We start from the raw sequence: 16,780 nt of genomic DNA on the forward strand, positions 1-16,780 counted from the left end.
CACAAATTGGCAATTACTTACCAGTCAAACCATATAATGCAATATGTTATTGAAGCTCCATACAATAGAGACAGGTCGTCTACTATTGACTCAAGTCATATCACCTACTTTCAAAACGAGAGTAACTTTGACTTTTTCCAATCAGGTTGAAAAGCGCAATTTGAGAGTGACGTGTCAGGGTATTAAACCTACAGGTACAATATAAGCACTGTCAGATTTCAGTAATTTTCACAAAAATAATGTCAATATGTCAAATGCAAAACCTGGTATAATATTTCATATAAAGAATGTCAGTAACAAAACTGTGTTTTTTTTAAACTGCCGTCAAAGTTTTATTTATTTCTATAACAACATGTGCATTTTCAAAAAATAGTATTTCTCTTCATCATTTGTTTAAACAAAGTGTTCATTTAAATTCACGTACATGAAATTAATACAAATTTTGGATAAAAGACCGCGCTTACTCTACAGATCTTTGGTATCAGCATACTTAGCATATTAGTAAAAATCAGTGTAGGCAGTCTTTGACTTATTTTCCTGATATTAGTAATAAGATTTTTCAACATCTTTATTTATTAATATAAATATTCCTACAGTCAATTAACTTCATGCGGAAATATTGTATATATTTGATATAATAAAATAATGCTGAAGGCATTTTTATCAAAATGATTGGAAAAATTCATCTTTTGACAGAAAATGGTGTAAACATAACCCGATTGTTACAAACAAGTTGAAAGACAATTCAATAGAAAACGCTGTTTATTTTTTTTTTATTTGTGTTTGTTTTAGAATTTGAAATGCCGTTCAGCGTTATGCATATTTACTTAACGATACGAGCCTTGAAGCCCAGTATGACGGCACGATCTACTGGTCTCCTTGATATGGTCACGGGGAGATTCAGCAATGAACATTAGCGATAGATTTCTACTAAAAGAACATAATTTTCATTGACTTTTTAAAACTGATTAGACACTGTTTTCATGATCATTGTAATTCTTCTATATCGTGAAAACACTGCATTGCGAAACGTTTGGCTGTAATAACAAACTTACAAAAGGATGCATTGATTCATGATATTTCGTTTTTCCAATGGAAGATGGACGGCTAGAAAGCGTAGATAGACCTATATTACAAAATCTCACTCTCAGTTACATAGTAAAAAGACTTCACGACTAACGAAGCAAATCTCGAAATGTTGCCGAATTGGAATACTCAAACGCTGTATAAAGCTAGACTGGAAACATGGTGTCGCACCTGTTGAACCACTCCGAGGTGACGGTCGCCATGACGAAAATACCCCACATGTGCCATGGACCTCAGAGGAAACTCCAAGACGAGGATATCTATATTTAAACGTCAGACGGCAGAGGCAAGAGTAATCGAATTTTTGTAATTCATATTTTTTTTCTTCAAAAAATTAAGATTGATTTATCAAAATATTCCAATACACGTATCATTAATGCGGTTTAATTAATGCAATCATAATCTTAACATAATAAATCACCGCCTGGTGCATTCCAATACAGGCTAAAAATACAAGTAACACGATGGCATACAAGGACAGTGTTTTGATGACCATGTTTAACTTTCCGACTGGTGGGGATGTTAGGTTCTTATCATCCCTAGCTATGTAACATGTTATCTAAGAAAGAGGGGAATTATAAGCAAAAAGGAACAAAAATGTACGCATTTACCTCTCACGAACAAATCAATTCATATTAAGCTTACGAATATTCAAACCGCACAGTAGTGGGAGACAATTTATTACGTTGTTGCCGACGTTGCTGGGATCGATGTGAGTCGAGGTAAAATTTAGGCAAACAGTCGGATAACACAGGGACATGAAGCAATAAAGATTCACATAGTTTCCCTGTTTTGTATGCTCCTGTGGGCAAATAAACATTCACGCGTGACACACTGAACCAAAGAACTAGAAATCAAGGTCCGACTAAACAACACGATTTACGGGTACTGTTGCCGTGACGATATCGTTCAAAATGTTTTTTAAAAAACCTGGGTGAACTGGATAAATAGTGTGCCGTACAGGTAACGCGCAGAAAATGAAGAGTGAAAAGATTAGTGTATATTTTAATGCATTGAACTTAAAACGTCTTTATTTGGCAGTACTGTGTTGAACATAAAACTGACCTTGGATACAAACGAAATTCTGTGAAACTAGTGAGAAGTATTCATTTTTGTTGGAATTCCAAACGTGTCCGTGGGGACCTGTAACACTACTGTACAAGATGGCTGCAAATACAGGTATGTCCACCCCTAAATAATTGTCTGAATGTAGAGAAATTTTATAGGAAGGCAATGACCAGAATGTTAAAGAAATGATGAAAACTAGGATAAGAATGATGTAAGAAGTAAATGAAAAAAAAAATAATGCAAATTTGGAAGAAATTGAAGAAAAAAATTAGACATGTTGACCGTTCGAGTGGATAAATCTTATACCGAAGTAGAGGATGGATATTAAAAGATACGGGATATAAAGCATTGTGTTGATAAAAGCCAGCTGCATTCAACAGCTTTGTAAACGTGTTGGTAATGGATATGGTATGAACTACATATGGAATGCTTAATACACTGCAGAATTTAATATGGAATTTCCAATAAAGAAAATATGTTTAGAAAAAGATGGTACGAACAATATTTGCTGAAATAGAAAACCAATGTATAGAATTTATTTAAAGCATTTTGAGTATTATTTAGATAACTTAAGTGATAAGAGTAGACTTGCATTGTGTTAATTTGGTATAACCAATCACAATTTTATTGTTGAAAATGGTAGATGGCATGATGTAAACAAAGGAAATGTCTACAATGAAAAACACAAGAAATCGGTGACAAATTGTATTATCTGCTTCAATGTGCTTAAATACCTAGCTACGGGTACGGAACTTGCTACACGTACAGAGATAAACTTTTTTTAGAGTCCTAGTGTAATTCACAAATTTAAGTAACTTTGTACTTTGATAAGAATTTTTATGAAAATAATATTTGTCCACCTTAATATGAGTTTGTTTGTGTACCTGAAATGAGATAATTGCACTGTGTCGGGGTCTGTTGCTAGTGCGACGTCACGTGATCATATGACAGGTAAATTCATTATCAATCGATTGCCACATTATAAGTTGCGACAATGTAGTAAAGAATATAGAGGTTTAAAATGTATTTTGCATTTTTCTCCGAAACTTTATATCAATAGATATTTTAGATATGTTTAATAAAAAAAATATATAGCAAAATATTGATAACAGCATTGATAATTATGTTTTTGCATGATCAAATGTCCTTTATAACACAGTGTAGCGTTGATTTAAAATTCAAACATGAATTATATTTATAAAGAGAGAGAGGGGAGAGAGAGAGAGCCCATCGTAACTGTTCATTCATCTACCACTTACTGATTCAATTATTCATGTGTTATATGCATTCATTACAGACGATTGTATGACGTAAAGTTAAAAAAAAACACTTGATATTATCATCTCGACGTATTTGTTTAGCCTCTGTTTGCTTACCAGAACATGTTTAATATGGAGTCATTTTTGTCTTACATTCTGCATGGTAAACTAATTTTAAAATCTCCGGTACGCTATTGTATAACAGATTTTTTAAAAATAGTTTGTTAGATAAAATGATCAGTTTTCTTAATTAAATGTTTGTAGAGAACTAGAGGAAAATTATAAAAGAAGTTTCGCTAGTTGTACCAGCTATACTATAGATTGTTAGCTAAGGTAGGATTGGTATATTTATGCTTGTAAAAGGTCAATGCACGTACGTTATTTCCCTTACTTTTGTGCCTGTTTTGTTGCATCGTCCTGAACAACCTATTCATTAAAAAAGACGACATATTCAGTACATGTCCTGATCACGAACAACACAGGTTTACTGGCATAGGCACATTTAATAACTTAGTGTACATCATGAAAACGGTGCGAGTCCCGAACACCGAACTGGACCAGGCCAGGTAATGGCCAATAACTAATTACTGTGACGAGGACACGTGAAAGGTTTTAGTGGTCAATGTTGTACCAACACCAGGTTAGTAATGGTCAGTGTTGTGGCGACACGGTGTATACGAAATGCTCAGTTTGGTCAGTGACACTCAGAACCTAAGGCGATTACACATACTGCCAATCTTTGCATGAACGCACTACTTGTCTCTCTATGATTTCAGGATATGGTCAATTTATTTTGACAGATGACGTCACCCTGGTCAGTCTTATGTCTTATTATCTTGCTTATCGGTAAGTAATACTTATAAATAGATGCGGTTTATTATCTAATATCAGCATTGTTTACTGAAATTAATCATTTGTATTCTTAGACTTTTGGAATTTATCTTGCTTTTGACGTATTTAATTGACACTGATACGATATTGACATAAGAATATTTTACATATGTTATGCCTGATGAAACATTTTCATTGCCTTTCAGTTATCACTCTTGTTTATTTTGAAATATTCATTGTTTGGAATGTGTATTGTTACATCATTTTACTTATCAAGAATTTATTTATCACTTGCAAGGCAAAGGAGTGTTTCACAATATATTTCGAAAATTTGTGTTTCCATATTTGATATTTTTTATCGTTCTCATATGTACGTTTTGTCGTTCTCCATTGTAATAAAAAAATAATATTACAGACATATTCTGTTATAAAATACTTTAATATATAGAGTATGATCGATTTGTCAATACATTGCATATAAATTGCCTATTGAATATCATCTTTATAGTTTTATCATTTTTCATAGCCATTAGTTATTCCATATCAAGCTGTTTCTTGTTATCGTTCAAAAATTAAATTAAACTTTTTTGTAATCGAATAACTTTTGTACATTTAACAACTACATCTTACCTATCTATCAATAATTACGTGACGTTTTTATTTTGACTACTGGAATAAAAAAAAAGTCATTAATTATTTTTTTTTATTTTTTCGTAGAGAGTGTTTACAGCGGCTACAACCGCGTGTGCTACTACACCAGCTGGTCAAAATATCGTAGAGGAGTAGGCCGATTTACACCAGAAAATATAGATCCTAATTTGTGTACCCATATCATCTACGCCTTTGCTTCGGTAGACGGCAATAACATAGGGCTGAACGACTTCACGGAGGAAGGTTAGTTAATTTAACATTTCTATAATATTAATGTTCTATATTATGTGCAGTGTATTAAATTATTTTTTTATGACTAACAGACTTTTATATTCGTGTGCTTTGCTTGTATTTGAATTTTTATGACTGTTCCAAGGATAGAGAATCGTTTTAATAATGTTTGGAAATGTTATTGATCGTTACTGTAAAATAACAAATGTTGGTATGTGCAGATACCTTGACACGAGTGGTGAATTTGAAAGAGTCCAACCGATATCTGAAAGTGATATTGGGAGTAGGAGGATGGGTACACGGTACGACAGCCTTCACCGCTCTGGTCAACTCTCGTGCCAGTATAGAAGCCTTTGCCAAAAATGCAATTGCCTTTCTCCGATCCTGGGACCTGGATGGACTAGATTTGGACTGGGAATATCCTGGTTCTCGGGACAGTCCACCTGCGGACAAACAGAGGTTCACACAGTTATTACGAGTGAGTTTGTAGACTTTTTGGTATTAATTGTTTTTGTACGTCAAGGAACTGTTACCTTTGTCCAATTGTAAAAATGTTTGAAACTTCACAATTCACTTTCGTAATCTTGTGTCACAATTAGATATTATTTTGTCTGCATATCAGCCCCATAACTACCTGTAATTGACAATTATCGATCATTCATAATTCAAATATCATTTCTTTGATATATCTTTGATATGATTTTAAGAATCGATTCCGGCTGTCAACCGGCAGAATATATTAATTGCGCAGATAGCTGTTCTTTCCATGTATTTCAGGGTTTATCCGTTCTTGAAAAGATTGGACGACATACGAATAACTTGCATATTATAATTCTATTGCATACCGTATTTTCTAATATCTATGTTTTAAAATGGTGACGGAATTGTCTAATAACATGTATTGGTTTTCTTTCCTTAATCTGTACAATCATTATCACTGCTTGTAGATATTATATGTGTGTATAATGCGTCGATTCCATTCAGTCACCAAATACAGTGAGTGTAAAATGCCTTAAGTATCAGATTACAGTGTACCGTGCGTTACCAAACGCATTTAACCGTGACAGTCATGCCGCGCCGATGCCAAATCACTCTTGGTCTCCATCGGTAGTCAATTTTATCGCTGCTGTGCTGATGTGACTTTAGTGATTTACTACTATCTTATCTGCATATGTGTCCTACTGTTTCCAGATTCTGAGAAGCGAGTTCGAGGCGGAAGGGGTACAGACGGGTCTACCTCGACTTCTGTTAACGGCTGCAGTATCCGTAGACGAAAAAATTGTCCAAAGCGGCTATGAAATTACAAAGATAGCTAAGTACGTGCATATGAAACACGCGTGTAACAGTTGTGTAATAACAGGTACTTGTACCAATATAAGTAAAGCATATGCAAGTAAAGCGTTAGAATCTTCATTGGTACGCTTACCCTTCTGAAACGCTTGGTCTTCTTGTCCTTATATTTTTCATGGGTCCCCATGTACATTATTCATTTGTTCACACTTTACAATAGTTACATAAGATTTTAAGGTTTCTACTGAGATTTCGATATTTTCTCTATTTTGTTTTTGTTAAAGGTAATAAACGACAAAAGAGAGACATGACTTATTTTTCTATTATACATAATTACATCTTTCCATCTTTTCATCACTCATTCATAATATATCTATCATCTGACCTGTTCAAGCAAAATACGCAGTATCATCAAATGCAAAACAGCCATACATGAAAGAAATATTTCCATTACAGAGATCTGGACTTAATCAACCTTATGACGTATGACCTGCATGGGTTCTGGGACAAGACCCTTGGCCATAACAGTCCGTTATATTCCCGGGACGGTGAGTCTCGGGTAATGGCTCAACTCAACCAGGTACATCACCATCATGCAATTTTGGCAAAATATGGTATAAGGATCGGATTGCATATGTTGGATATGGAAGAAATGGTTAGAAGTATAAAGTGTTTAATGACTCATTCATTTCAGGACTGGGGTGTGACTCATTGGCTGTCCAATGGTGCCCCTCCCGAGAAGTTAATGCTGGGCATTGCGACTTACGGTCGGACATTTCGGACGGACAACGGAAAAGAAATGGGCGATATTGCCATGGGACCAGGGCGTCCAGGAAAGTTCACTTCCGAGGCAGGGTTTCTTGCTTACTATGAGGTACACGTGTGTAATTGAATTGGTTGATTACATCAGATTATAAACACATATACCAAGTAAACACACGCAAGTATAAACGGCAGAGCATACGCATTGACATACGATAATCCATTGTTCCTATTAAGCATAGTGACCACTCACCAATTTCATTACTTCGTAAGATTTTTCATGCCTAACGTCCTTCTGTTGCCATAGACTGCATCCTTACGTCACATCATAAACCTGATAAGGTCTTTGATGATGTTCATAGGACAGTGTAATCATTATGATATGTCCATCATAGGTTTGCCAATACCTCCAAAATGGCTGGACGAAGAAGTGGCACCAACAGCACCAGGTGCCGTACGCTTACTCTGAAGACCAATGGGTTGGATACGATGACCTACAAAGTATTACTATTAAGGTAGCTCGCCATTTATATCCTCAGTCACATAGGTTGCGTTGAAAAATCTGTTTGTTTTGAATGAAAAAAAATTATTAATCGATAATTCTTTTAAATGGCGTGGGGTAAGGTCATATGCACCATTTTCATTTTTTTTTTTTTTTTTTCATTTTTTTTCTATTAAAGGCACAATACGTCAAATCACGTGGTCTAGGAGGAGTCATGGTATGGGCCATTGGCATGGATGATTTTAGGGGGAAATGTGGAGATGGTGTCAACCCCATACTTAGAAAACTTCAGGACACTCTACCAAGTGATAATACCGGATTGGTGCCGTCTGTTCAACGTGGAACTCCAGTTCAAACCAAAGATGAGGTCTCAGGTGATAAGCGGTTTATGCACTTTATTTGTCTTATCGTGTCATGATTTTGGAAACATTGTTTGAATCTAATGCTGAATATAGAAAGATTATTATATTTTCTAACATGAAAGAATACCATAGGCTTAACATAGCTTTGAAGCTTTTGCGTGTCCAGTATTCAAAACATTGTTAACCGGAAAACCCGTAATACTTCACGCATCGCCGAACTGTGAATAAGAGTTGAGAGAAATATTTTTCAGATGATCATGACTACAAACGTGTGTGTTACTATACCAACTGGTCACAACATCGTTCACAATCTTTGACCTTTCTCCCAGAGGATATTGATCCTGATCTTTGCACGCACGTCATCTTTGCTTTCGCCAAACTCAAGAACAACGACATCCAGATGGTGGAACCCAATGATCATGGTGAGTGTCTAATTCGAATGCTTAAACATTACTTTGGTAATTTCAGATTTAAAAAATGCGATGTAATGGTGTTCACATATGATAAAGTTCTTCTTACTTTGATAGAATGATGGAAATCTGACAACGAAACCATAACAAACTCATCTGCATCATCCGCTTTCCTCTATACTTTAGCTGTTGTATATGTTTCCCCAACTTTAATTATAGATAATTCCGAAAGACGACTAGGCTTGCGCAACAGTGCACAATCTTGCCATTACTTACACCAGTTTGAAACTTACTCTTTGATATATTTTGTAACTTTGCAAGTTGACAATGGTGCACATGTGGCGCCTCGTACTGATTCGCTGATTCTGGCGTAATTTAGCAGTTTAGTTGAATTTGTCGCTGTTGTGTATAAGATAATTTGTTTCTTTTTTAATGTGCGATGAGAATCTCTGGTTATCGCATGTAATATGAAGGAATTGGGATTTATCTAAATTTCTATACCTTCATCAAAGTGTATTTGGAATGGAGTAACTACTTGATGCGCGTAAATGTGGTTTGAGCTTTTGTCGTTACCTATTACGCTCTAATTTTGAAAGCGTTACATAATTTCGGCTGGCTTAGATTTCCGATTAAAGTCGATGAAATTTTATCTGCAAGAACACTTGGCCTAAGTAAAGATGTAGTGCTTTATGACCGCTAATATATGTATGGTTAGTTTTTTTCTTGTTTGAACTGTTACCAAACGGCGAAATGCCTTAGTAGAACTAAGCCATATGATTTTTCATTATCTTTATAGATCTCTATCGCCGTGTACTTGCCTTGAAAGCTGTCCAGCCTCGCCTAATTGTGCTGCTCGCCATCGGAGGCTGGACACACAGCACCGCCGCATTTTCAGACACGGTGGCAACCCCGAAAAGTATAGTAAGCTTTGCAAGTAACGCATTGAAGTATCTCCGGAAACACAAGTTTGATGGTTTAGACTTAGCCTGGGAGTTCCCAGGAACTCGTGGAAGCCCACCAATAGATAAATATCGATTTACTTCCCTTGTTAAGGTAAGTAGTGAAGACAAGAAGTTATGGTGACGGAAAAGAGTTCTTCTTAAGGAACTGCTATTTGAATTAATCTTCTATTCGTGTCTTTTAGAGACAATGTTAGGTGAAGTTTTGATTATTTTATTTCCTTTCAAAAGATGCAGGTTGATGAAAATTAAGAGAAATGTTTACGGTCAGGATAGTGATCTCATGGATAATCTTTCTATTGCTTTGTTTTGTTTGTGCACTATGAATCAGGATGTGTTTGACGTTCGTTAGTGTGGCTGTTGGTTCCGATTTTGTATGCCTTGGCCTCATTTGAGAGCGTGACATTATTTTCTTGAATTTAACAAGATTTATATGGCGGATGTCGTCGTTGAAGCAGAAGACACTTACTCTTCCGGAACACCTGATCCCATTTTTTTTTTTTTTTCAATTTACTGTCTTTGTCCAAATTTTTTTTATGTAAATAGAATTTAATTATTACGAATGCGACCTACAATGCCGCAAGTGTTTTGCTTCATTAATTGTGTCTATCTCAATTTCTACCCAGATCAGAATCAATGGAACTACTAAATGTGATCTGTTTCATTTACCAATGCATTTGACCAGATTAACATTGCCAGTGCGTATCTGAAATACCGTCTAACAGCCAGCTATCGCAACAAATCGTCTCATCGTTTCAAGCAACTGCTGGTTTCTTGTCCAATTCAACATTTAATAACTGTAACTTTACGTTTCAAAAGATGTGAAGCGACTGAAGCCTGATATTTCTTGCTCTCCGCTTCGGTGACTGTGAAAAAAATGGCCAACACCGCTTCGTTTGCGAACCGGCGCACCACGTCTAGACGTTATTCCTCCGCGGGGCAAATGCATACTGTCTTTGTTGCAAACTATTATTTAAATTTTTATTAAAGTTGTTGAAAGATATATAAAATTTTGTTCTTATTTATGTTTCATTGAATATTAAGTAACCACGCTGAAATATATTTCAACCAATCACAATAATTTGTCTTCAAATGACAGACTATTTGCTTGTATGACGTCAGACGATGCGATGACAAGAAACAAAAATGAAAGCAGAAGATTAATTACGTCAGTTACCATGCTATAGAAAAAAGAAGCGTGAATTGAAATATAAGGATTGAAACTTGCTTATGTCGATTTCATGGGATGATGGATTGAGTTGGTCTTGAGACAAATTCAGCATAAACTGCTTCGCAATTCATCATTCCATGAAGTCGACATCAGCAAAATCCAATCCTTAAATATATAATATCTATCGTTTCTAAAGATTGATTGTGTTTTCTCGTCATTATATTATATTTATTGCATTAGGGATTACGACAGGAGTTTGACCACTCTGCCGCCACCACTGGTTTACCTCGCCTAATTCTTACCGCTGCAGTATCAGCGATACGTTCTATCATTGACGGTGGATACGAAATCACTAAACTCTCCCGGTACGTGGTCTGTAATATATGCTACTTAATCGTTTAAATTTGGTATACTAATTGATTTGATATAACAGTGATCAGCAGTTTATATACTAGAAAATATGTGTATTCTGAAAAAGTGTTTGATGTTAGCAGATTATGGAAAACAATTAAACAAATTGAAACATTTCTATTGTTAAAATTTTCGTAAGTTAGGACTCTATTTGCATTTAATGATGCATTAGCATTGCGCCGATGTTATCTTTCTGGAGCAAGCGTCATATTCCAGCTTTGGTTTATTGATGTCAAGGTATAAACAGTGTTGATGATTTAACACAAATAAACAAATGACGTAACGCCTCTCATATTTGTATAATTTTGAGCTTTTTTCCATGATATTAAAAACTGCAAAACGTATTCTCATAATGATTTGTGTAATGTAACACCAGAATTATTTCTGCGTTAGGTACCTTGACTTTATCAACTTAATGGCGTATGATCTACATGGGAGCTGGGATTCCACCACAGGTCACAATAGTCCGCTCTATAGTACTAACAACAACAGTCAGGTTAGTGGGTACAGGCTAGAACTTAAAAATAATGGTTACGTCACAGGTCACCGTAATTCTATCTAAAGTACTAACAACAATTAGGTCAGTGTCTACATGCTAGAATTTAAATAAAAATTATTAAATAACATCCCGACCTTAACTGCATTATATTCTCTGAAACAAGTGGATACAACGGAGAAAACATGGCATTTGATATTGAGGAGCTTCTGTTGTATAAAGGCATTCTCGTGTAGAAGTATTTCTAGACACACGTATGTTTTGACCTAGTCTATGTTACAGGACTTCGCCGTGAAATACTGGATAGGACATGGAGCTCCCAAGGAGAAGATAATATTAGGTCTAGGGTTTTATGGACGATCCTTCACCCTTCGGTCTCAGGATGACCACGTCATTGGGGCAGACACATTAGGGCCTGGGTTGGCGCAACCTCACACCAAAACAGACGGTTTCATGGCGTATTTCGAGGTGATACATGCATACAAAATATGCTTTGTTGTTCTAGACACAATTTAATATTTTCATTTGATAATTTTTCTCAAAACATGTTTAAACTAACATGCTGTAATTGCATTGAAATTATTAATAATAATATGATGTTATATCATGATCATATTAACAAATATTACTAACTGTTGAGGGTATTTAAAGCACAGAAGTTATTTCAATTTCAATTTAACCGTTCAGATAAACATACAATTGTGGTAAAGCATAACGCACCAAAAAACCTCGTGCGCAGATTGTGCATGCACCGTGCGCACATCGTGCGATAGGATTACGCATTTTGTGCGGTTTGGTAAAAATGGTTGGTATATATTACTGATTGATAATTAAACGGAAAATTCGTGGAGTTATTACTAAATAGCGATCATATAAACATTAGAATTGATCGGTTATTTTAAAAGTCATTCTTCTTGCGACAGTTTTCGAAATAACAATGGACCTGCATTAATCAGTCTTATCGTACCTCAGAGAATGGTGAGTAGTGGTGCCTCGGGCAACAAAAGTTTACTGGTATACGGGTAAATACGTCGCAGGTCCGGATCCGTACCGGCTGCGTCAACCGTGTAACAAACACAAAACTTCAGATGTACAAATGTACTTGAGCAAATGTTTTTTTGTTTACAAATTGAATGAAAAATAAGAGCAATACAGAAGTAATGAAAATAAAAATTCATTTCTGACGGTATGAAATTTTAAATCATGCATTGCTGTGACATTAAGAAACGTCCATGTTTACGTATATAATGTATATATAATGTGTGTCCGTACACTAAGGCTGGTCACGTGTTGCTTTTTGTAAACAAAACCTTGAAAATTACGAGTGTATCTAACTATTCAGTGTATATCTGATATATCTAAACTATATGTTATTGGCTTAATTAGGAAATATACTTAGTTATATACTTAGAAAATAAATAAACCCTATCCCACACTTATTAATAAATCGTTTCTGAATTTATATCAACCACAATAGAATCGCACATTTGTGTGAGAGAACCGCACAATGTGTGCATAAACATGTGACAGCTCATTTCGTTCATTGTTTCTTACATGCACATATCGTACATACATCGTGCGCACAGCGTACATACATCGTGCAGACATCGTGCGCACATTGCACATCGCACATCATGTAATGTTCCCACAACTTTGAGTCATATCATTATGTTCTCATGCCATGAATGGTCACTAATTTCTAAAGGTATAATCAGGAACGGGAAAAGCGATTTAAGCGTATTTTATTGCACGCACTTAGCAATAGGGTTGGGCACAAGTTTTACAACTTTTATAAAGCCCTTTCCAAACACATTAATACCCGCACATTATATCTACAAGGTGGCAGTAGGATGTTTTATCAATGAAACAATTATAAACAAGTGGATATATTCCTGTGTATGCAAAAATATGGTTAGGTTTTCTTGTTCCGAAAGAGAAGTGTCACCGAATAGGTGTAAACCAGCAACAGTGTATTCATTCACAAAGTATCTACTGAAATTTTGTACTGATTTTAGAAGGTTTTATTACAACTGAATAACTGAATGTGAATCATAAATATTTGGTATATATAATGAGATGTATATTGACCTTGAAATTCTTACCTTTAGTCCAAACATTTTGAAAACTCAGCCGTATATACTATGTTGCAGATTTGTGTGCTGGTGGTGCGGGGTTGGATACGACAATGGAATGTCATCAATAAAGCTCCATACGCTTACTACAATACACAATGGGTCAGCTATGACGATATGGACAGCATTGCTATTAAGGTAGGTTCTGGTAATATTTTCAACCAAATAGATCTTTTTATTTTAACAGGAAGTCATGTACTGGTAATGTTTGACCACAAAATATGTTTCCTTGCGTTGCACGTGTACGTACAGAACAAATTTAACACAAAACACTTGGTTTGTCGGTTGATAAAAATGCTTCTACATGTTTCAGTACTTTATCAATGCGACGTTTGGGCTCACTGGTTCGTATCAGTTCAATATCCTTGATTTCGTTCAAAGTCAAATATTGCCCAATTATCTGCCGATTCGAGGAGTGTTCGACCACATTCTTTTTAACTTAAACATGGTTGGATGTATGATTACATTAAGGTCAGCTTCCTCAGGCTGGATCTAATGATTCTGCTTGATACGTTTGAATATGTTTATGCATTTTGATACATAAAAGTTTCTCACTGGAACTGCCATGAATTGTTTTGTCTCTTGTGTTACTTTTGCTCAATATCAGAAGTAAACCGTAAAAAAAATGTCCTTTTTTATTGTTTGAGTAGATGTATTTGTTCATATTTGTGGTTGTGTGAGTTTTGGATGAAAGGGAGACGAATGCATGTGATGTGTAATGTAGTCTATATAAAAGGAAAAAAAGTAAACCGTAACAACACTATTTTTCAGGCACGATATATTCGATCTAAAGGTCTTGGTGGAGCCATGGTTTGGTCACTAGACATGGACGACTACAGGAATATATGTGGAAACGGCAAATATCCTTTGATGAATAAACTGAATGAGGTTCTCACTGAGCCTTTTACAGCACCTCCCACAGAACCTCATATTAATGAAATAATCACTACTCTGACGTCCAGGAAAGCAATACCGTCAACGTTTCCAGTATTATCTTTAAGGAAAACAACAACAGCATTTACACGAAGACCTTCACATGACAAGGAACAAAAAAATGTTGATATGGTCACATGCGGTGAGAGAACGGAAATATGATGTTTGATAAGAAAACATACGTAAAACGATTTTTCAAGTATTTTCTTTCTAAATTATTCATATAATTACTTCAAGGTTTTATATGACACAGAAATATACATAACCTGACGACTTGAAAATAAGCTGGTCCTTCAGATAAGTCATATATTATTTTGCTGGAAGACGTACATTTTATCTTGACAATAACCAGGTCACAATTAGATCTAATGCGAATTACAAACTTAAAAACATAATAACATTCAAAATATGAACTGTTTTTTTATCAAAGAATATGAAGTTGGTTAGCATCAAGTAGGTTTTTTCCTCTGTTGATATATTTAAATGAAGACAAGTTCATTACCTATTTATTATTTCTATTAGCATCATATTCTCCTTTTCCAGTATGTTTCTGTTGCAACCAAATTAAGTCAGATTTTTTTCTCTGCGGTTTCTAGGTCCCCCGACTGTGTGCCCTCACGGCCGGTTCATCCCAGACGGCTGCAACGCATCTGTATATTATCAGTGCAGCTTTAGAGCCATCACTCGACTGTGTCCACCCAAGCTCGAATGGAACATGAGAAGACTGGCCTGCGACTGGCCAAGTGTAGATACTCGAGTCGAGTTGAACGAACAAACTATGGTAAAGAATGAGGAAATTCTGCCTACATTTCGGACAAGCGTTTTCATACCGAAGACAGATAAGAAGAATGACGAAATTCTGCCTACATTTCGGACAACCGTTTTCAAACCGAAGACAGATAAGAAGAATGACGAAATTCTGCCTACATTTCGGACAACCGTTTTCATACTGAAGACAGATAAGAAGAATGAAGAAATTCTGCCTACATTTCGGACAAACGTTTTCATACCGAAGACAGATAAGAAGAATGACGAAATTCTGCCTACATTTCGGACAACCGTTTTCATACCGAAGACAGATAAGAAGAATGACGAAATTCTGCCTACATTTCGGACAACCGTTTACATACCTGAAATCATGACATATACAACCACGCCCATACCATATGTAAAGAAGAATACTGATTTTATGTCGAAAATTACCACCACATCGATACCTCAGCAATCGTCATCTACGGCAAGCACACGAAAAATGAGGCCGACCATCACATACAAAGACTGTAGTAAGTGACTGTTAAACTTTCAAGAATGTGTCTATGTTGAAATTGATAAATTGTGTGAGTATAAACAAACATCCTAGGGTTTGGGGTGAATCGTTTGAACTTTCTACGATTAATTTACCTCTGAAATAAGCCTATCGTTTACATCTGCGTTACCAACCTTGACTTAAGTTAAATATGTTTGCGATTAAACAGAAATGATAGACCAAAAGACTCAAATGAATATCACCTTTCAATACATGGGGTTACAGAAATCCAAGATTTCAATAGATATCGTTGTTGTTAAGCAATTGCATCTTAAAAGAATGTCAACTTAATCTGTATATTTTGAACCGTTCATTTCTTCATGATAATAAAAATTTTCCAGTAAAGATTCTTAGTATTAAAATTGTGATACTTTTCTTCATTAATCCTTAGAGCCAATATCCTGCCCTGCCGGACTTCTGATTGCAGACCCGTGTGACCGGAAGTGTTATTTCTCGTGCGCAGAAAACAATAAATCATACCACTCATGTTGCCCAGGACCGACTGTTTGGGACGATCGGATATACAACTGTAACTGGAGCTGGTCCCATTAGCTTGCATCTGTGTCGTAGTTTATAATGGTATGAGCGGGCACCGACATAATCTAGTGAAGCTTATAAATTTATGATTTGTCAATACAACGCGTGTATTTAAGTAGCGTTGTCAGCATTTTGATGATACTTAAAGATGGATAACTCTAACATTTCTAGAAATTTTCCTTTTTTCTGCTGATGATTTTTAAGACTTTAGCTTTTTATCAGTAATTTACAAGCAACCAGATTCTTTTAAAAAGAAACTTTTTGATCAATTTTCATTTAATTTTGATGAGCAAAACCATTTCTTTAAAATGGATTATCTTTGACAATGGTCGTTTACTAATTTTTATTTTAAAAAAATGTGTTCTGCCTTGAAAGTGAAGTAG

General features: G+C 35.4%; 1 protein-coding gene across 1 annotated transcript; it reads left to right on the top strand.

Annotated features, from left to right (window-relative positions):
- The first annotated feature begins 4,213 nt into the window (after positions 1–4,213).
- Positions 4,214–16,412, top strand: LOC132560112 (probable chitinase 10). Its single transcript, XM_060224756.1, has 19 exons — positions 4,214–4,259; positions 4,962–5,138; positions 5,348–5,604; positions 6,318–6,442; positions 6,873–6,996; positions 7,111–7,290; positions 7,574–7,693; positions 7,859–8,054; positions 8,294–8,464; positions 9,249–9,505; positions 10,823–10,947; positions 11,387–11,489; positions 11,772–11,957; positions 13,640–13,759; positions 14,393–14,696; positions 15,151–15,374; positions 15,579–15,722; positions 15,777–15,837; positions 16,252–16,412. Exons 1-19 carry the CDS (start codon positions 4,214–4,216, stop codon positions 16,410–16,412), a joined length of 3,081 nt encoding a protein of 1,026 aa, XP_060080739.1.
- Positions 16,413–16,780: the final 368 nt, after the last annotated feature.

The sequence above is a fragment of the Ylistrum balloti genome, unplaced genomic scaffold (genome assembly GCF_031769215.1).
Source record: "Ylistrum balloti isolate Yb309-2 unplaced genomic scaffold, AGI_CSIRO_Ybal_v1 Utg371016, whole genome shotgun sequence".
NCBI lineage: Eukaryota > Metazoa > Mollusca > Bivalvia > Pectinida > Pectinidae > Ylistrum > Ylistrum balloti.

What these genes read in the sequence shown, in the direction of transcription:
- LOC132560112 (XM_060224756.1), top strand. Translation starts at nt 4,214, where the DNA reads ATGACGTCACCCTGGTCAGTCTTATGTCTTATTATCTTGCTTATCG. An exon ending in TAATGGCTCAACTCAACCAG is followed by an intron (nt 6,997 to 7,110) that starts GTACATCACCAT and finishes CATTCATTTCAG; the next exon opens with GACTGGGGTGTGACTCATTG. An exon ending in GTTTCATGGCGTATTTCGAG is followed by an intron (nt 11,958 to 13,639) that starts GTGATACATGCA and finishes ACTATGTTGCAG; the next exon opens with ATTTGTGTGCTGGTGGTGCG.